This window comes from Ascaphus truei, chromosome 5 (genome assembly GCF_040206685.1).
Source record: "Ascaphus truei isolate aAscTru1 chromosome 5, aAscTru1.hap1, whole genome shotgun sequence".
Classification (NCBI taxonomy): domain Eukaryota; kingdom Metazoa; phylum Chordata; class Amphibia; order Anura; family Ascaphidae; genus Ascaphus; species Ascaphus truei.
Window position 1 is genome coordinate 97,872,838 of NC_134487.1, and position 22,325 is coordinate 97,895,162.

General features: G+C 43.5%; 1 protein-coding gene across 2 annotated transcripts in view; it reads left to right on the forward strand.

The window, feature by feature from the left end:
• The first annotated feature begins 4,114 nt into the window (after window positions 1–4,114).
• BEST3 (bestrophin 3) overlaps window positions 4,115–22,325 on the forward strand; it is a 47,431-nt gene continuing 29,220 nt past the window's right edge. Inside the window, exons 1-2 of one of the 2 annotated variants that reach the window (XM_075600265.1) lie at window positions 4,115–4,280; window positions 16,809–16,978. In XM_075600265.1, the coding sequence (XP_075456380.1) occupies window positions 16,827–16,978 (152 nt within the window). In that variant the 5' untranslated portion in view covers window positions 4,115–4,280; window positions 16,809–16,826. The remainder of the gene's footprint in view (window positions 4,281–16,808; window positions 16,979–22,325) is intronic. The other variant, XM_075600264.1, reaches the window with a different exon arrangement.

Below are 22,325 nucleotides of genomic sequence, written 5' to 3' on the forward strand. Positions count from 1 at the left end.
GTGCATGGTCTGTACAGCACAGTGTGACTGCTATATACCAGGGGTGCACAATCCTTTTCCCCTCTACACCCCTGCCGACACCCCCTCTCCTCATGCCCGCCCCCCCCCCCTCTTACCTTGGATCCGGCGTTCTGATGTCACGATGCCATGGCAACGTGACATCACGAGACCCCCACAGTGCCATTTGATGGCAACACATCTCCAGAAGCCGTCTGACCCAATGTAAGTGAAGTTTAGAGAGGCCTTCGACGCTCCCCCCGGCATTTAATTTACATGCTTTCGGGAAGCGCGAGGGGCCTCTGTAAACCCTGCAGCGCACCCCCCAGTTTGCGCACCCCTGCTATATACAATTGTTTATTATTAATAACATGGTGGACAAGATGCTAATGTGTCTGAATGCTTTAACATTGGTGTACAACTCTGTATATGTTCCTAGGTGGGACTGCAGCTCCGAGTGGAAAACAAGATAAATTAGAGGCTGATCGAGAAGGTGACAAGAAAGGAGCACGGAATAGAAAACTAGGCAGACAATTGTGGGCCGAATACGATCCGTTTATATCTTTGAAATAGTTAAGAATAACAAAAACCTTTGAGCATATGAAAGCTTTGCTGGAACCTTTCAAGTTTCATATTTATGGAGAGCAATAACATGATCCATTTACAGAGAACCAATACTTTAAATGTGCTCTGCTAAAGCATGTGAAGCGATGCATAATGAAAAGCTCTGATCGTCTACTCCAGAGGTTCCCGAACTGCAGTCCTCAAGAACCACTAACACTGCAGGTTTTAAGGACATCCTCTCATTAGCACAGGAGGACCAATCATTTTGACTGAACCACCTGTGCTCAAGAAGGTGCTTGAAACCTGCACTGTTAGTGGACCTTGAGCAATTGGAGTTGGGAACATCTGGTCTATTCTATTTAAGGACCAGTCTTGTGAAGTGTCTGAAAGGATTGACATACCAGAGACATGGGACGTTCTCAAAAACAACTTCTGTGATGATTACAAATCTGCGATCAGACGGGTAGTGCATGAGAACTAGAGATCAGGGATTCTGACTGCACATAGGTCTTACTTATATTGAGAAGATTGAGAAGAGTAGTGTTACTTGCCAAAGATAAACCCACTATTAGTTTTTTTTAGTACAAAGGCTGTTTTTCACTGGGTGCTAGGGTGTCCTATGTACCACTACCTTTTTATTTTCACATCCTGAGTACTGCTACTTTATTTTCCTGTAGCCATGTATTCTTTTTAGCTACTAATCTGCCCTGCCTAACATGTACGCCAGTGTTAGGATCAATCCGGGTTTTCCTCTGCAGTAAGCAGCTCCCTTGAGTGACAGGGGGGGCGCGTTAAGACCTGTGTACTGCCCAATCAGGGCCTCAGACCTTGGACCCTCCCCCAAGGTACTTAAAGGGCCGCACAGCCAAATTTAGAGAGTGTTCTCTCCCATGAGAGAGTGATTGCTGGGAGTGTGGAATCAGGGCTCTGATCACATTCCATCCCCTCCCTTAGGGGAGTGGGACTACTACCCCTCATCCTACTAGGGGATGAGGATAGAGCTGGGATAGACTCTTGGGCCCTAGCATGGAGGTTGATTCCAGGGACCATCCGGAGGAAGGAACAGAGTTGAATCCGTTAAAGGCCGTATTCTGTGAGTTGAAGCATAAAGTGTTCCAGTTTTATAATATACTCCTGTCTGAGACTGCAATTAATCAGGGGGAGAAGCATAAGAGAGTTCTCCTGCACTCCTGGAGTCTGCAAGAGAAGGAGACGCCACACCAGTGAGAGAACCAACCATCACCCCAAAAGCCTGTCCTGTCTTCCCCACTAACAACGGCGGAACCTCAGAGCTTCTGTGAACCAGCAGATAACCAGCACATGACACCCTGTAATAGCGTAATCTCCCAGAGGGTGGGAGGGAAACCCGTTACATTCAATTTTACTTTTAAAGAAAAAAGGGGTTTACTTTAGAAATCCTCGCCCCTTGTCCTATTTGTACAGCCTAAATCTTTCCAAAATACATTGGTCCAGTATCACGACAGCGGGTACAGTACGTCCACATCCGTTCCTTCTACATACTCTTATTCACCCTGTGAGTGATTTACCACCTGCAATGGGTGAATGAATGAAATCCTGTACCAGGCAAAAAAGATGAATCAATCATCAATAGATGAATCATTTAATGACTTAATTAATTGAGAAAACGAGTTAAGTATTCATGAACACAGAGGGAATGAGAAAGCAACAATAAATGTGATGCTGTGTAAAAAGGAAAAAACAGCCCACAGCGGTAAACACATCTATTGCCCCAAAGTTATCCCAACAAATCCACCCCATGCAGATCTGTCAGCACTCATGGATTTTATGTGCGTTTCTCTGATTTGGGGTCAAACTGATTTTTAGCACCAGCTGTCTTATAGACTTTCACGGAGTCTCCATGGCCCGGAATAGACAGCTGTTTAGACCTTTGGGAAACAACTTCAATATACATTGGGGATTGCACAGCTTTGTGTATTTTCTATGTTGTAATAATAATAACAACAACTTTATTTCATATAGTGCTTTTCTCCCAATGGGACTCAAAGAGCTTCACAATTACACTATAGAGTGCTGTAAACAGCACATAGAAATTTTCACCGTGGAGCTTACAATCTATGTTTATTTGTGTTTGAGGCACAGAGAGATAAAGTGAGTTGCCCAAGGTCGCAAGGCGCCGACACCGGGAATTGAACCAGGTTCACATGATTCAAACTCAGTGTCGTTGTTTACAGAGGCAGTGCCTTTACTCAGTGAGTGGCTGCTGTGATGTTCTCTCTCAGGTACTGGAGTTACCATTATTATATGATAGAGATTAAAGCAGCAATCCCAGCGGCCCCTTTTTATTTTTTTACTCCCTGTTTTTCTTACAACATGGGAAGCACAGGATTCGCTGAAGATGAACTGCATTGTTTTCAGCTCAGGACCTCCTGGGTCCCAAGATATGCCACAAAACAGCTGTTCAACCCTCATGGGCCCCGCAAGCAAATAGGAAGCTGCAATGTCACCTGCAGCTTTCTAAATGTAAATCCGGGAGAAGCCAGGAAGTAATGCAGGTAACGTCACCTATCCTATAGGTATCCAGGAAACGGGAATTCCCAAAGCTGAAAATAATGTGGTGCAGGTCTGGGGGAGCCTCTGGTTCCCATTGTGTAACAAAGTAGGGTGTCAAAATGATGGGATTGCTGCCTAAAAAAAAACAACACAAAAAAAACATTATTAGTTACATATTTTCCTCACTGACTCTCATTGTTTGACGGTTAGAAGGGTTAAAAATCATAGTAGGAAAAAAAATTTAATTAGATAAATTCCTCCAAATTAATTTGTCCACCGTACATCATTTTTTACACCCGTTATTTTTTTTCTTATCTTCTATTTCCTTCCCAAGTCACCAGCATTTGTTATAATGTATGAACTTGAAGTCTATTCCCTTGCGGTCGTAGTAATTGTTCGTCACAATTCTTCACAAAAGTTGAATCTCTTCAGAAGAACTTTCTTCATTACTCCTCGGCCGTTAACACCCTTGGGAGAAACCCGTCTTTATGCTACCTGCACTTTCATGCAACATACTAGGCCTGTGAATCACAATGTAGAACACACACATATACATGTGTGTGTGTGTGTGTGTGTGTGTGTGTGTGTGTGTGTGTGTGTGTGTGTGTGTGTGTGTGTGTGTGTGTGTGTGTGTGTGTGTGTGTGTGTGTGTGTGTGTGTGTGTGTGTGTGTGTGTGTGTATTGGTAATGTGTCACATATCCTAGCACCCTGGGGCATGTTTCTAGGTGGCCACTAATTCCAGACATTAAGATATCATCACATTGTGTTCTTCTGAGAAGGAACTGCTGCCCAGTCCAAAAAAATAAACACAGACAGTCAGTAAGGCTTTAGTGACATCTAGATGCATTCAGGGATCCCTTGGTCAATAGTTTTCTTTGGATGGCAGGTGGATGTGTAAATATAGAATAAGAAAGAGCAAGATCAGCAGCTGCTGGCTGTTTTCGTCCCCCGGCACAGTCACTGATGTAACTGACAGAGTGTATGTTGGCACAAACAGGCTACCAGCGGGAAAGACACTCTAACCCCCTGTGCTTGTCAGTCTGGTCACCAGGGACTCTTTATTGCACTGTACTGTAGGAAAAGCCTGGATTACCCAGCTGCAGGAGACTGTGAGTGTACCAGTTCTGAACTTTACAGTGTCCCCTGACCACTCTAAGGACCCTCCAAGGACTGATTCTCAAATCAGGTTGGTTGATCATGAAGCTATATGAGTGATGTCAATTTCTCAGAGCACTTTGTTGTTTAGTAGAAAATGAAAGTTGACATGTTATTGTTTTATTTGTTGATTTAAAAACTAAATGGGGAAAGGCAGGTTTGTGGACCTGTCTGGGATGTGAATGTGCTCACAAGTAGTATTTTTATTTGCAGAACACTGTTCGGTGGAGGGATCATGGTCACTTTTTTATCCACCATAACTTTCTTTATGTCTGGTTGATTTAAGAAGGAAGTTTTACCATTTTTCCCGAATTACACATTTTGTGCTCTAGAGTTTTTTTTACAAACATAAAACTGAAATTGGAGTAAAAAACAAAACAAACAAAAACAAACTGTGCAAGATCTTTTCCTATAATTTATTTATAAAAATATTTTACCAGGAAGTAATACATTGAGAGTTAACTCTCGTTTTCAAGTATGTCCTGGGCACAGAGTTAAGACAAATAATAAATGGTTACAAATACAGTTACATAATGAGCAGGGTATACATTATATACAAGACATTGCATGCACAGTTAAAGATAATTTGTATTATGGGCGTATGAAACAGTTACAGACCACATTAAAATGTGTGACAGCCTTAGATTTGAAAGAACTTAGACTAGTGGTGGATGTGAGAGTCTCTGGTAGGTTGTTCCAGTTTTGGGGTGCACGGTAAGAGGAGGAGCGGCCGGATACTTTGCTGAACCTTGGGACCATGAACAGTCTTTTGGAGTCTGATCTCAGGTGATAGGTGCTGCATAAGTAAATGTAATACTATAATAACACCTGCCATTTGCTGTAATCATGGGAACGCATCTATCATGTCTTGTTACTTCCACTAACAAGTATGTTTAGCGAAGTCACAGGGGAAGGGAAGGTAACTCCAGTGTTAGCTGAAATTGCCAAGGTATAACCTTCAGCGATCTAGTTTGACCTTTCTTTAGTGCAGGGATTTCTTTTTATGAATGCTGCATTTGTATGTCTGTAATGGTGGTAACAAAGCAAATGTAGCTCTATAAATCATTTTCTGTTTGTACAACAAATATGTGGGCTACAAAAGGGACAGATAGTTAACAGTGAAAGGAACAGTCTTTTCATGCCTGCTAAAAAGAGTTCTTAAGAGCAGTAACTGCAACTCAGAGGAGTGAACTCCTGTAGTCACGACTAGAGGTGCTGCTCTGCAAGACTTAAAGCAGCAATCTTCCCCAGAATCCTATGTGGTTTTAAAGCAGCAAAACGTATGAAATCTTATATGGGGTGTTTTTTTTTTTTAAATCAGTAGTATTAGATAATAGTATCTATCTTCATTACATGTTTAATGAGTTTTAAAGCACCCTTTGATTTCTATAGCATGTTTTAGCCCACCTCCCAAACACTACAAGATCTTTGTAACACTTTCCTGTTTGGGATAATTTGTTGCCAATGTTCCCAGCAGTTTGAGCTGTAAAATGTAACCATAGATAATGTTACCTTAGAAGACATTTATGGATAGATTTTAGCTGCTGAGTTGCACTGACTGAAGCAGCCATTATATTAGGCACACAATCAGGATTTTTACAGATTTATAACAGGAGCACCAAACGATTGCCATCTTATGTAAGAATGTAGAATTCTACACAATTGTCACATGGGTAACATATAAAAAGAAGGGGGGGGGGAGTTGGAAAGTGGTATTGCTGCTTTAATTCATAATATGAGTATCTTGCCCCCTGAGCATGTCCTGCTCTTTCTAAAATAAAAACAAGTGATTCTAATGTAAAAAAAATCACGATTTTCTCAATTTCTAACTTCTGAGGTTACACATGGTAACTTTTAGACTGCACTGGTCTCAGGGGAGAGCTTCATTTTAACCTCCCGGACACTTGATATTTCAATGGCTTATATCTCCTAAACAAAGCAACAGATTCATTAAAAAAAAAAAAACACAGACTTGGAAAAGACAGGAAGAGACTTTATAAAGTAAACATAAATAATGGAAAAAAAATAGCAATCAGCGCAGACTGATGCTTCAAGGTTTTATAGGGATTATTTACTACTGTCTCCTGACTTCAATTCTGTGGCTAAGGCCTGGGACATGGTGCAGGGAGCGGCGCTGGGCAGCGCTGACGCTCATGCTGTCCTGCTCAAGCAGGAGATTTTTCTTGTCCCTGTATAAGCGCCAGCGAGCGCGCTTGTGTGCCGAGTGGGAGGCGGATCAGGAGGCGGGGCTAGCGCGCCACGGCGCCGACATCACGGACTGCCATTGGCTTCTGGCAGTCACGTGACCGGCCCTGCGCTTCCCTCAGCGGGAAATCTAAAATGTCTCTATCGGCTGAAATTCCGCACGCCTGCGGAAGCGCCGTCTAAAGCCACGCTGATAGGGATAATGTTTCCCCTCAGCGCGCCTCAGCGCGCCTCAGCGCGCCTCAGCACTTTTTGACCATGTCCGAGGCCTTAGCTAGTGCTAAAGAATTGCAGCAGATTTATTAAAATAAATAAACAATTAGACGATTTTAATTGCTTTTAATGTGATTCATTTTATTTAATAAATGTTTCATTGTTTTTGCAGTGGTATTACCTAAGAGTATTGCTGTTGAGACTTAGTGGATAAAGAACTGTTTATCAAAGCAAATAAAAATGTTCCTTAAGGCACGTTCTATAGTGCCGTGCATGCGCTACGCCGTGCGCGCGCGCGGAATTTTAGTTGGCTGACGTTAGTCAGCCTTCCTATAGAAGGGCCGCGCGCGCGCACGGCAGGGAGCGGGGAGCCGATACCGGCTCTGAAATGTGTGTGTGTGTGTGTGTGTGTGTGTGTGTGTGTGTGTGTGTGTGTGTGTGTGTGTGTGTGTGTGTGTGTGTGTGTGTGTGTGTGTGTGACAAAAAAAAATATTTAATTTATTAAACTTTTATTTTCTTTAAAAAATCTTGCTTAGGTCTTCCTTTCACTCACACTACCCATGCACATACACACACATACACACACATACACACACACATACACACACACACACACACACATACACACATATACTCACACATACACACACATACACACACATACTCACACACACATACACACACATACACACACATACACACACATACACACACATACACACACATACACACACATACACACACACACACACATACACACACATACACACACATACACACATATACTCACACATACACACACATACACAGCTCCCTGCTCTATAAACATGAAAAGCATGCGGCACATGTATGCACGTTCGCACATGCATGCGCGACTGCACGGCCGCTTGCTGTATATAACAGCTCTAATGCAGCAATACTACATTTCCCCTCCCCCCCCTTTTTTAAAAAAATATGTAAAGCATGTGGAAAAATTATAATTCTACATTGATACCTAAGATTTAACAGGTAACAGATGTGCAACTGTCCCTGATGAACACCCCTTAGGGAACCAAAAAAACATCTTTATTAGTATGAACCACCAATAAATAATGTGTTATTTTGTACTCTTGAGTGCCTGCCCCTGTTTGTTTTGTGTGTATTGTCCCCTCTATTTGGGGGGGGGGGGGGGGGTGAGAGGCAATTGCAGTACAGGAGATTATTATTCTTTAATGTTGTGATCTCCCTTTTGTAGACTTTATGTATTTTTTTTTTTTAAGGAAACATTTTAGAAGTCAATTTGGAAAACAAAAACGAAAAAAAATGTCATATTTTCAACAAAAGTGAAAAAAGCGCATGTTAAAAAAAAAGGAAAAGATTATTTCCCATAAAGTCACAATGCTGATCTTTGTGCCTGCTTTACTCTAAAAACTTCTACTTTAATACACATTAACTAGTGGGTGTAACTATGGGTCTTGTACTGTTGCACTGTGTGTGTTCTGCCGTTTGGTTAATATTCTAGCGGTTTACAGGTGGAGTCTCTGGAGGTGCTGTTTTCCGAGTTGGGTTCCATGAACATTTTATTTCATAGTCATGTGAGCAAATATTACGTGAAAATTATTACCTTGTTAGCACATACTGTAGATGACAGTAGAGCACAGGTAAGGCATACGCAACGCCACCATGCACTGTGCTAGAGAAACCGGGTTACACATTTAGGATTTCTAAGCAGTTCTGATCTGAGTTTCAGCATTACAAAAATGCAGATGAAAACTAGCAGGTGACATTTAATGTAGTATATTGGAATTAGTTCAGCTTTGGGCTCCTATGCCATGCCAACCCATATCAATTATATTGCTCAAAAAGAGGCCAAAAATATACAGAATGCAGTGGACGCAGAGCAAAAATCTCTACCCAACCAAATATGAAAGACTGCTAGCCCAGTCATACGCTCTTCCAACCCAGCTTGTGCACTTATCAGTTAGAGTACTTTCTCCCAGTGTTCAGTTAGAGTACTTTCTCCCAGTGTTCAGTTAGAGTACTTTCTCCCAGTGTTCAGTTAGAGTACTTTCTCCCAGTGTTCAGTTAGAGTACTTTCTCCCAGTGTTCAGTTAGAGTACTTTCTCCCAGTGTTCAGTTAGAGTACTTTCTCCCAGTGTTCAGTTAGAGTACTTTCTCCCAGTGTTCAGTTAGAGTACTTTCTCCCAGTGTTCAGTTAGAGTACTTTCTCCCAGTGTTCAGTTAGAGTACTTTCTCCCAGTGTTCAGTTAGAGTACTTTCTCCCAGTGTTCAGTTAGAGTACTTTCTCCCAGTGTTCAGTTACAATACTTTCTCCCAGTGTTCAGTTAGAGTACTTTCTCCCAGTGTTCAGTTAGAGTACTTTCTCCCAGTGTTCAGTTAGAGTACTTTCTCCCAGTGTTCAGTTAGAGTACTTTCTCCCAGTGTTCAGTTAGAGTACTTTCTCCCAGTGTTCAGTTAGAGTGCTTTCTCCCAGTGTTGTTAGAGTACTTTCTCCCAGTGTTCAGTTAGAGTACTTTCTCCCAGTGTTCAGTTAGAGTACTTTCTCCCAGTGTTCAGTTAGAGTACTTTCTCCCAGTGTTCAGTTAGAGTACTTTCTCCCAGTGTTCAGTTAGAGTACTTTCTCCCGGTGTTCAGTTAGAGTACTTTCTCCCAGTGTTCAGTTAGAGTACTTTCTCCCAGTGTTCAGTTAGAGTACTTTCTCCCAGTGTTCAGTTAGAGTACTTTCTCCCAGTGTTCAGTTAGAGTACTTTCTCCCAGTGTTCAGTTAGAGTACTTTCTCCCAGTGTTCAGTTAGAGTACTTTCTCCCAGTGTTCAGTTAGAGTACTTTCTCCCAGTGTTCAGTTAGAGTACTTTCTCCCACTGTTCAGTTAGAGTACTTTCTCCCAGTGTTCAGTTAGAGTACTTTCTCCCAGTGTTCAGTTAGAGTACTTTCTCCCAGTGTTCAGTTAGAGTACTTTCTCCCGGTGTTCAGTTAGAGTACTTTCTCCCAGTGTTCAGTTAGAGTACTTTCTCCCAGTGTTCAGTTAGAGTACCTTCTCCCAGTGTTCAGTTAGAGTACTTTCTCCCAGTGTTCAGTTAGAGTACTTTCTCCCAGTGTTCAGTTAGAGTACTTTCTCCCAGTGTTCAGTTAGAGTACTTTCTCCCAGTGTTCAGTTAGAGTACTTTCTCCCAGTGTTCAGTTAGAGTACTTTCTCCCAGTGTTCAGTTAGAGTACTTTCTCCCAGTGTTCAGTTAGAGTACTTTCTCCCAGTGTTCAGTTAGAGTACTTTCTCCCAGTGTTCAGTTAGAGTACTTTCTCCCAGTGTTCAGTTAGAGTACTTTCTCCCACTGTTCAGTTAGAGTACTTTCTCCCAGTGTTCCGTTAGAGTACTTTCTCCCAGTGTTCAGTTAGAGTACTTTCTCCCAGTGTTCAGTTAGAGTACTTTCTCCCAGTGTTCAGTTACAATACTTTCTCCCACTGTTCAGTTAGAGTACTTTCTCCCAGTGTTCAGTTAGAGTACTTTCTCCCAGTGTTCAGTTACAGTACTTTCTCCCAGTGTTCAGTTAGAGTACTTTCTCCCAGTGTTCAGTTAGAGTACTTTCTCCCAGTGTTCAGTTAGAGTACCTTCTCCCAGTGTTCAGTTAGAGTACTTTCTCCCAGTGTTCAGTTAGAGTACCTTCTCCCAGTGTTCAGTTAGAGTACTTTCTCCCAGTGTTCAGTTAGAGTACTTTCTCCCAGTGTTCAGTTAGAGTACTTTCTCCCAGTGTTCAGTTAGAGTACTTTCTCCCAGTGTTCAGTTAGAGTACTTTCTCCCAGTGTTCAGTTAGAGTACCTTCTCCCAGTGTTCAGTTAGAGTACTTTCTCCCAGTGTTCAGTTAGAGTACTTTCTCCCAGTGTTCAGTTAGAGTACTTTCTCCCAGTGTTCAGTTAGAGTACTTTCTCCCAGTGTTCAGTTAGAGTACTTTCTCCCAGTGTTCAGTTAGAGTACTTTCTCCCAGTGTTCAGTTAGAGTACTTTCTCCCAGTGTTCAGTTAGAGTACTTTCTCCCAGTGTTCAGTTAGAGTACTTTCTCCCAGTGTTCAGTTAGAGTACTTTCTCCCAGTGTTCAGTTAGAGTACTTTCTCCCAGTGTTCAGTTAGAGTACTTTCTCCCAGTGTTCAGTTAGAGTACTTTCTCCCAGTGTTCAGTTAGAGTACTTTCTCCCAGTGTTCAGTTAGAGTACTTTCTCCCAGTGTTCAGTTAGAGTACTTTCTCCCGGTGTTCAGTTAGAGTACTTTCTCCCAGTGTTCAGTTAGAGTACTTTCTCCCGGTGTTCAGTTAGAGTACTTTCTCCCAGTGTTCAGTTAGAGTACTTTCTCCCAGTGTTCAGTTAGAGTACTTTCTCCCAGTGTTCAGTTAGAGTACTTTCTCCCAGTGTTCAGTTAGAGTACTTTCTCCCAGTGTTCAGTTAGAGTACTTTCTCCCAGTGTTCAGTTAGAGTACTTTCTCCCAGTGTTCAGTTAGAGTACTTTCTCCCAGTGTTCAGTTAGAGTACTTTCTCCCAGTGTTCAGTTAGAGTACTTTCTCCCAGTGTTCAGTTACAATACTTTCTCCCAGTGTTCAGTTAGAATACTTTCTCCCAGTGTTCAGTTAGAGTACTTTCTCCCAGTGTTCAGTTAGAGTACTTTCTCCCAGTGTTCAGTTAGAGTACTTTCTCCCAGTGTTCAGTTAGAGTACTTTCTCCCAGTGTTCAGTTAGAGTACTTTCTCCCAGTGTTCAGTTAGAGTACTTTCTCCCAGTGTTCAGTTAGAGTACTTTCTCCCAGTGTTCAGTTAGAGTACTTTCTCCCAGTGTTCAGTTAGAGTACTTTCTCCCAGTGTTCAGTTAGAGTACTTTCTCCCAGTGTTCAGTTAGAGTACTTTCTCCCACTGTTCAGTTAGAGTACTTTCTCCCAGTGTTCAGTTAGAGTACTTTCTCCCAGTGTTCAGTTAGAGTACTTTCTCCCAGTGTTCAGTTAGAGTACTTTCTCCCAGTGTTCAGTTAGAGTACTTTCTCCCAGTGTTCAGTTAGAGTACTTTCTCCCAGTGTTCAGTTAGAGTACTTTCTCCCAGTGTTCAGTTAGAGTACTTTCTCCCAGTGTTCAGTTAGAGTACTTTCTCCCAGTGTTCAGTTAGAGTACTTTCTCCCAGTGTTCAGTTAGAGTACTTTCTCCCAGTGTTCAGTTAGAGTACTTTCTCCCAGTGTTCAGTTAGAGTACTTTCTCCCAGTGTTCAGTTAGAGTACTTTCTCCCAGTGTTCAGTTAGAGTACTTTCTCCCAGTGTTCAGTTAGAGTACTTTCTCCCAGTGTTCAGTTAGAGTACTTTCTCCCAGTGTTCAGTTACAATACTTTCTCCCAGTGTTCAGTTAGAATACTTTCTCCCAGTGTTCAGTTAGAGTACTTTCTCCCAGTGTTCAGTTAGAGTACTTTCTCCCAGTGTTCAGTTAGAGTACTTTCTCCCAGTGTTCAGTTAGAGTACTTTCTCCCAGTGTTCAGTTAGAGTACTTTCTCCCAGTGTTCAGTTAGAGTACTTTCTCCCAGTGTTCAGTTAGAGTACTTTCTCCCAGTGTTCAGTTAGAGTACTTTCTCCCAGTGTTCAGTTAGAGTACTTTCTCCCAGTGTTCAGTTAGAGTACTTTCTCCCAGTGTTCAGTTAGAGTACTTTCTCCCAGTGTTCAGTTAGAGTACTTTCTCCCAGTGTTCCGTTAGAGTACTTTCTCCCACTGTTCAGTTAGAGTACTTTCTCCCAGTGTTCCGTTAGAGTACTTTCTCCCAGTGTTCAGTTAGAGTACTTTCTCCCAGTGTTCAGTTAGAGTACTTTCTCCCAGTGTTCAGTTAGAGTACCTTCTCCCAGTGTTCAGTTAGAGTACTTTCTCCCAGTGTTCAGTTAGAGTACTTTCTCCCAGTGTTCAGTTAGAGTACTTTCTCCCAGTGTTCAGTTAGAGTACTTTCTCCCAGTGTTCAGTTAGAGTACTTTCTCCCAGTGTTCAGTTACAATACTTTCTCCCACTGTTCAGTTAGAGTACTTTCTCCCAGTGTTCAGTTAGAGTACCTTCTCCCAGTGTTCAGTTAGAGTACTTTCTCCCAGTGTTCAGTTAGAGTACTTTCTCCCAGTGTTCAGTTAGAGTACTTTCTCCCAGTGTTCAGTTAGAGTACTTTCTCCCAGTTTTCAGTTAGAGTACTTTCTCCCAGTGTTCAGTTAAGTACTTTCTCCCAGTGTTCAGTTAGAGTACTTTCTCCCAGTGTTCAGTTAGAGTACTTTCTCCCAGTGTTCAGTTAGAGTACTTTCTCCCAGTGTTCAGTTAGAGTACTTTCTCCCAGTGTTCAGTTAGAGTACTTTCTCCCAGTGTTCAGTTAGAGTACTTTCTCCCAGTGTTCAGTTAGAGTACTTTCTCCCAGTGTTCAGTTAGAGTACTTTCTCCCAGTGTTCAGTTAGAGTACTTTCTCCCAGTGTTCAGTTAGAGTACTTTCTCCCAGTGTTCAGTTAGAGTACTTTCTCCCAGTGTTCAGTTAGAGTACTTTCTCCCAGTGTTCAGTTAGAGTACTTTCTCCCAGTGTTCAGTTAGAGTACTTTCTCCCAGTGTTCAGTTACAATACTTTCTCCCAGTGTTCAGTTAGAGTACTTTCTCCCAGTGTTCAGTTAGAGTACTTTCTCCCAGTGTTCAGTTAGAGTACTTTCTCCCAGTGTTCAGTTAGAGTACTTTCTCCCAGTGTTCAGTTAGAGTACTTTCTCCCAGTGTTCAGTTAGAGTACTTTCTCCCAGTGTTCAGTTAGAGTACTTTCTCCCAGTGTTCAGTTAGAGTACTTTCTCCCAGTGTTCAGTTAGAGTACTTTCTCCCAGTGTTCAGTTAGAGTACTTTCTCCCAGTGTTCAGTTAGAGTACTTTCTCCCAGTGTTCAGTTAGAGTACTTTCTCCCAGTGTTCAGTTAGAGTACTTTCTCCCAGTGTTCAGTTAGAGTACTTTCTCCCAGTGTTCAGTTAGAGTACTTTCTCCCAGTGTTCAGTTAGAGTACTTTCTCCCAGTGTTCAGTTAGAGTACTTTCTCCCAGTGTTCAGTTAGAGTACTTTCTCCCAGTGTTCAGTTAGAGTACTTTCTCCCAGTGTTCAGTTAGAGTACCTTCTCCCGGTGTTCAGTTAGAGTACTTTCTCCCAGTGTTTAGCTTTAGATGTGGTGAGCTCATACCTTTCACTATAAGAATCGTTCCTCATACTTTCATTCGTCTGTATGTTTCCTATATAGAAGAATTCTATGAAATGATCTGCACGTGACTGGCACAACACAAATACTAATAGTTTTCATGTTTGCCAACACTGACAGGAATGAGTTAATGGATTTCGAGTAGGAAAAATCACTGCAATTGCAGCTAATTAAAATTCGCTTGGGTCAGGTTAAAACAGACATGTTGTAACTTTGATGAGGTCTTGAACAAATGTGTATAGAAAAATGCTAAATATATATTCTTGTGGAGGTGTTAATTGCATGGGCGAAAGAAACACCTACCATACGGTGTAATGGCAAGCTGGTGTGGCTAGTCCCTCAAAAACTCAATTGAAATGAAACCGTTTCTAGCCACGACATAGCATCTTCACAATGAGATGTGCATTTTAGTGGTTCTTTAAAGGTAAGATATTTCCAAATACATAGTAATATTTATATCTCATCAGCCAACAGAACTCATTTTGTTTCACTATCACTATTGCTTATGGGTAGGTGTCTGCATTTTATTATTTTCAAGATATAATTATTATAACTATTATTTATTAGACATATGCAGGCTGTTATGTTTTGGACACGTTTATATCAAAATGTACATTAATAATGTAGTTTTCATCTTATATCTCCGCATCAAAGTATCAACTGTCCAGGTGTCTTGCTTCAATTGTTGCCCCTTTTATGATAGCTTGCAATTTGGGGAGGCGCTGGGGAGGAGTTACGTGGCACGTTTTATTTATTTGTTTATAAAATGTTTTACCAGGAAGTAATACACTGAGAGTTACTTCTCGTTTTCAAGTATGTCCTGGGAATAGAGTTAAGATGACAAATAATACATGGTTACAAATACAGTTACGTACAGTTACATTATATACAAGACATAGCATGCACAGTTAGAGATAATATATATTATGGGCGTATGTAACAGTTACAGACCAGATTAAAATGTGAGACAGCCTTAGATTTGAAAGAACTTAGACTGGCGGCGGCTGTGAGAGTCTCCGGTAGACTGTTCCAGTTGTGGGGTGCACATTAAGAGGAGGAGCGGCCGGATAATTTGCTGAGCCTTGGGACCATTTTAGTATGGGATGCATCAAATTCTGCTTCACTTTTGTATCTTTCTTAGTGTCAAAAAACAAAACCACTTAGGTCTGTGCATCAAATGTGAAAACCTCTTTCTTACGTTTGACGCAAATGCTGTAATGCTTCAGTACAGTTATTTTGCATTTAAACATCATTCCCATTTTGTTCTCTGTTACGAGACATTGTTGTATTTAAGAATACAAAACCTATTGTTTGTAATATTAGAACCTGTGCTGCTACGTATTGATATAGCCTATACATAGCTGGGGCAATCAGGTCACCTTCCCAGTAACATATTGCCCGTTTGTATCTCCAACAGGCTGGGTCAAACTATTTATGTAAATGCCACCCATCCTGCCATTCAGGAAATCACTGCAAAGTGAAACCAAGAGAGGGTCCCTGATGGTCTAGCTCAGCGGTGCGCAAAGTGGGGGGCGTGACCCCCAAGGGGCGCGGGAGATTGAGCTGCGGGGGCGCGGGCAGTTGCAGAGGCCCCGCGCTCTTCCCCCAGGCATTTAAATTAAATGCCGGGGGATCGCGTGAGGCCCCTGCAACTGTTTACTTACCGGGACTCAGCCGTCTGTGTTGCGTCGCCATGGCAACGCGGCATCAATAGACGCCGCGGCACTATGTGACTTGACGTCGCACGCCCACGCAGCGTCATCTGACGCGGCTGAAGGAAGGCAGGGGGGTGCGAGAGCCGGGGGCACAGAGACGGAGGCGCAGCACAAAAAGTTTGCGCTCCCCTGGTCTAGCTCGTGGTGACCAACTCCAGTCCTCAAGGGCCACCAACCAATCAGGTTTTAAGGATATCCTTGCTTCAGCACAACTGGCTCAATCAGTGGCCTTGTCAGAATGACTGAGCCACTGATTGAGCCACCTGTGCTGAAGCAGGGATATCCCTAATACCTGGCCTGTTGGTGGCTCTTGAGGCCTGGCTGCCCTAGCTGTACATAGGTACAAAAACCTATTTATCTCAACCTCAATAAACTTATATTTCAACTCATAAGCTAATGAAAGAATGAATCAAAGAATGAACGAACGAATCATTGCTCCAAAATGCCTGAATGTTTGGGTACGTGAGACACAGAAATGGGGGTTTCCGAATGCCAGAAGGTGTTTGCATGAGGTCTCAAAGAAGGTACTCCAACTATGTTTCATTTACTACATTGTTTTTAAACCTTTATGTTTGAGAGTAATATACTATAATTATTACTGCAATAAGAATATAATTATAAGGTATCAAAACACTATGTATTTCTCTTCAATAGATAATATGTCCCACTTGTAGTGGGCTTCAGTTCGCTGCACTTCTACCTGCTCCTGTAAATATGCCTCTCTAAACACCCTACCAGTCACACCACAGTTCTTTGCTTTATTACAACAAAACAATGCACTGATTATCTGTCCCACAGCACAAACAGATCTGAGATCCGACTCCAAGGGACTGTTCAGGATCCCAAGTTTCAACAATCTGCTCCTCTTTCCGTGCACCTCACAACTGGAACAATCTACCGGAGACTCTCACAGCCGCCACCAGTCTAAGTTCTGTTAAAACTAAAGCTGTCTCACATTTTAATCTGGTCTGTAACTGTTACATTCGCCTATAACATATTTTATCTTTAACTGTGCATGCAATATCTTTATATATAATGTATAACCTGGTTCACCTAATGTATCTATGTATTTGTAACCATGTATCTGTCATCATAACACTGTGCCCAGGACATACTTAAAAACGAGAGGTAACTCTCAATGTATTACTTCCTGGTAACACTTTTTATAAATAAAAAAACAAATAAATCATACAGTTCCCCATGTCTCATAGTTCTTACTTTTCCCTTTCAGACAGAAGCTGTAAAGAAGATGACAGTGACTTACTCCAGTAAAGTAGCAAATGCCACTTTCTTTGGGTTTCACAGACTACTCCTCAAATGGCGAGGCAGCATCTACAAACTGCTCTACCGAGAATTTCTTCTGTTCATCGGTTTATACACCGCACTGAGCGTGATATACAGGTACTTCATAGAGATGGTCTTAAAGATGTAAACGTTCTCATTCCTACAAATGCAAACCGCTAATTAACACATACTGAAGTCTAATCACATCGCTGGCAATGAAGGTAGTAACTGGCAGGTCATTCTTTAAGTAACTTCAACAAAATCCCAGTAGATTTACGCTGGCATTTAAACCATGTGTACCTACTTCATGTAGGCCGCTCCTTCTCCCAGAATGTTTTATTGTACAAGTTAAAAAGGACCACTAGGATTTAAACTATTTCCAACCGAATGCAAGTACATACAGTATGAAGGCCGCTCATTTCTCTATTGCTGTGTTATGTCTCTTCTCCTACGTATATTTATTCATATAACTAAACAGGATTTGCCCAGCCGGGATCATGGTTCTCTTTGTGCCATTTCTACCAAGTTAGGCTCCTTCTGTTGAAAATCTGTACCGTCTATTTTTACATGATCACTTTTGGATTCCCTGAAGAATTAAAATCTATGACAATGACGTTTTTTTGTCACAGAAACAAACACAAACTGGAATAGAGCACTTGGACTTAGGGTTGCCAGGTGACGCTGGCACGTGCCGGGCCTCTCTGACATAAGGGTGCCGGAAGTAAGCTGGGCTTGGCTTCCGGCACGCACCAGCATGAGAGGGAGGCCCGGCGCGCGCTGAAGTTAGAAGTTAGGCATGGGACAGTGAGGGACTCCCTGAGCCTCAGCGCGCCTCAGCGCGCCTCAGCACGCCCACCGGAACCCTGGACGAGGCCTAAGTCTTTATTTTTACATGTATTGTATTCTATTTTTTATATGTATTGGGGGGTGTATTTTTATATGTATTGGGGTGTATTTTTATATATATTGGGGGGTGTATTTTTATATGTATTGGGGGTGGGTGGGTATATTTCTATGTATATATTGGGGCATGGGTGTATTTTTATATGTATTTGGAGGAGGGTGTATTTTTATATGTATTTGGGAGGTTTGTTTTTTGCAACAATGTGCACCATTTCATATTCTGTTTCATAAAAATGCTGGGTGCTCAATCCCCAAATCACTCCCCAGAATTATTTTACGGAATAGAATAAGAAATGGTGCAAATTGGTGCATACTTGGAGTGAAATTTAGAAAAAATTACATAACAGTCTGATCATTTATAAATAATATACCTCCCCACTGACTTTGAGTGTGTCGCATCTTTCACCATTGTGTCCACTATTTTTGGAGAAGCCATCTGGCAACCCTACACCTGGTTATGTCCCCAGTCAGCTTTCCTGGGGCCCAGGACAACAGTTTCCACTGCCCCCCCTCACCCCCCACATCCCACCTACCCCTATAGTCAGCGGCCTTTGTGAGACTCCCCCTCTATCTCTCACACCCCCATATCTCCCCACTCCCACCCACCTCTCTCTCCCATCTCCCCCACACGCCCCACCACTCTCTCCTCACACCCACACCTCTGTCCTTCACCCCTCTCCAATACACATTATACTCCCCCACAACAACCCACACACAATACCCCCTCCTCCACATCACACACATCACCCTCACTGCACATCACACACATCCCCCCCCCCTGCTGATCACACACATCCCCCTATGCACATCACACACATCCTCCCCTGTACATCACACACGATACTCCCCTGCACATCCCCCCTGCACATCACACACGATACTCCCCTTCACATCCCCCCTGAACACATCCCCCCTGCACATCACACACGATAATCACCTGCACATCCCCCCTGAACACATCCCCCCTGCACATCACACACGATACTCCCCTTCACATCCCCCCTGAACACATCCCCCCTGCACATCACACACGATACTCCCCTGCACATCCCCCCTGAACACATCCCCCCTGCATATCACACACGATACTCCCCTGCACATCCCCCCTGAACACATCCCCCCCTGCACATCACATCCCCCACCCCCACACCACATCCCCCACCCCTGCACCACACATTCCCCCCTCTGCACATCACATACATCCCCGAGCTAGGGTTGCCAGGTGTCTGTATTGAACCGGACGCCCGGTATTTGGTTACGCTGTCCGGTAAAAAATGAGAGATAATACCGAACATGTATGTGTCCGGTATTATGTCTCTGGACTTAGTAACCTGCCAGCTGGGGGGCTGGAAACGTGGGGTTCCCCCGAGAAGGGAGAGAGTAGGGCTGCTGCTGCTGCTAGGCGGCTGGGCAGCTTCCTCCATCCTGATTGGCTGCATTACACAGCAGCAGCCAATCAGGAGGAGGTGGCAGGAGCCTGGGGGTGGGGCCAAAGGGCGCAGGAAAAGCATGGAGCGGAGAGAGGTGAGGCTGTGTGTGAGTGTGTGTGTCCTGCCTGTGTCCTGTGTGTGTGTGTGTCCTGTGTGTGTGTGTCCTGCCTGTGTCCTGTGTGTGTGTCCTGTGTGTGTGTGTGTGTCCTGCCTGTGTCCCGTGTGTACTTGTTCTGTTTTGTCCTGGTGTGTGTGTATTTGTTCTTGTGTGTTTTGTGTGTGTGTGTGTTTTCTCTCGCTGTCCTGTGGGGGTGATAATGACAGGGAGGGGGGATGAGATAGGGTGAAGGGAGGGGGGATGAGATAGGGTGAAGGGAGGGGGGATGAGATAGGGTGAAGGGAGGGGGGATGAGATAGGGTAAAGGGAGGGGGGAGGAGATAGGGTAAAGGGAGGGGGGAGGAGATAGGGGGAAGGGAGGGGGGAGGAGATAGGGGGAAGGGAGGAGATAGGGGGAAGGGAGGAGGGATGAGAGGGGGAAGGGAGGGGGGATGAGAGAGGGGGAAGGGAGGGGGGATGAGAGAGGATGAAGGGAGGGGGGGTGAGAGAGGATGAAGGGAGGGGGGGGGTGAGAGAGGATAAAGGGAGGGGGGGTGAGAGAGGATGAAGGGAGGGGGGATGAGAGAGGGTGAAGGGAGGGGGGATGAGAGAGGGTGAAGGGAGGGGGATGAGAGAGGGTGAAGGGAGGAAGATGAGAGAGGGTGAAGGGAGGGGGGGTGAGAGATGTTGAAGGGAGGGGGGATGAGGGAGGATGAAGGGAGGGGGGGATGAGAGAGGATGATGGGAGGTGGGATTGAGTGAGGATGGAGGGTGAGGAGGATAAGACAGGATGAAGGGTTTGGAGGATGAGAGAGGAGGAAGGGAGGGGGATGAGAGAGGAGGAAGGGAGGGGGATGAGAGAGGATGAATGGAGGGGGGTGAGAGAGGATGAAGGGAGGGGCATGTGAGAGTATGAAGGAAGGGGGGATGAAAGAAGATAAATGGAGGGGATGAGAGAGGATAAAGGGAGGGGGGTGAGAGCGGATGAAGAGAGGGGCATGTGAGAGGATGAAGGAAGGGGGGATGAGAGAGGATGAAGGGAGGGTGTAAGAGAGGATGAAGAGAGAGGGAATGAGGGAAGATGAAGGGAGGGGGGTGAGAAGGGATGAAGGGAGGGGTAAGAGAGGATGAAGGGAGGGGGGTGAGAGGATGAAGGGACGGGGTGGGAGGATGAAGGGAGGGGGAATGAGAGAAGATGAAGGGAGGGGGGATGAGAGGATGAAGGAAGGGGGATGAGAGAGGATGAAGGGAAGGGGTGAGAGAGGAGGAGGAGGGTGGGGTGAGAATGGCGGAGGGGAGGGTGATAGAGGACGAGGGTGTTTGGGGTGAGAGGATAAGGGGTGCGAGAGAGGACGAAGGGGTGCAACAATCTTGGAATTTGTGGGAGGAGCATTAAGATTAGTATTGTTCACCATGTAGAGTATGACTGCAGGTCAGTTATTACCTGCAGAACAGTTGCAATTATAATAGCCTGTGGTAGAAAATAGGACTTGGTAACAACAAGGCACATTTTGGCCCCATTTTGCAGCCAATCATATTTTAGTGCTATAAATGAATCTCTAAAGACCCAAATATTTATACCTTTCACTGAGAACAGTCAAATGACCATTAATAATCACTTAATGTATTTTTTAGATCATTTTATGGATTAAATACACTTTTTTAGATGATTTCTCGAGGATATGTCTTTCCATTTTTTACATTTATCTGTATGTATGTTGTTTTAAAGATTATCATTTTCATTGTTGCAATGTTCAATATACCAATGATTTAGGATCAAAACTGCCTTTATTTTGGCAAGATAGATTTTTCTACATTTTGTATCTTATAATGTCACAAAACTCTGGCAAATTCAAATTCTGACATATTTTAGGCCAGAGATTGCCCCCAAATGTTGGTCAGATGCTAGTGAGATAAGAGTCTGAATAAGACTGAATAGTTTGCCCTTCACGTCAGGGTTAGAGATGGGCGAACTTGAATGAAATTTGCCGTCGGATTGCTTCATCTTAATGGCCGCCCATATTCTTCAGAATCCGCCAGTGGGTTTTGGCCGCACAGATTCTAAACAATCCGCAGACGGATTCAATTTAAATCCCAATCTGAGAACGTCTTTACACAAATCCGTTACTCGGATTCCAAATGAGGTAAAAATACTGCCACTCCCACTTCCTGCCTAAATAGTAATGAATGTTTGACCTATAGTACTACAGTAGCAGCCCAACCAACACATACCCAAACCCTGCCAACAGCACAATGGCTTAAAACTGAGGCTGCACCCCTATTTATATACCCCTCCATAATAATTTCATTTGACAGATTCAGACGCCGCTTGGAGGTTCGGATTCCGAATCCGTCAAACGGATTTTAAGTAATAGAAAAAAAACAAATCTGCGTTTTTGAGACTGATCCGCGGAATTCCACTGATGGAAGGAACTGGCCTAACCGCGTCGGGTTCCAATTATGGCGAAAATGTCACCCCCGAGGAGTGTCCCGGCTGGGATTGGAATACTGGCAGGAGAAGTTCTTTTAGGACATCAGGATTCTTTATAGAGATTCTGGATCCTCAGTCCAAGATAAATCCTTTGAAGTCAGGATTGGCCAGCAACATGTAGCAAGGCAACCGTGTTACATTTCATGCGGGGTACTCAAGGGGTTATGTCAACATTAAGTAGGATGCAATAGGAGATTCAACTGGCAAAACACACGGCATATCTGGAACAGAAGGTTACTTTTAGACGATCACAATTTTCGCCTAAGTTTGCGAATCAGAGGAACTTTTGAGAAATTAGGCCGTTATGCGAAACATCTACCAAACATGTTTAATCCAGGCCCTGAAATTGGGTTTTTGCTGGAGAGGGCAGCAAGAGAGACTCGCATAAAATGAATTGGAAATGTAACACAGATCTTCAGAAGACAGTTATTATTCAAAGCTGATGAAGAAAGTATTTTCAGAAGTTCCGCACTTTCGGAGTAGAACTGACACTTCCAGCCGTAATATTTCAACCTAATGACGCTGCAAACATAAGGAAATGGA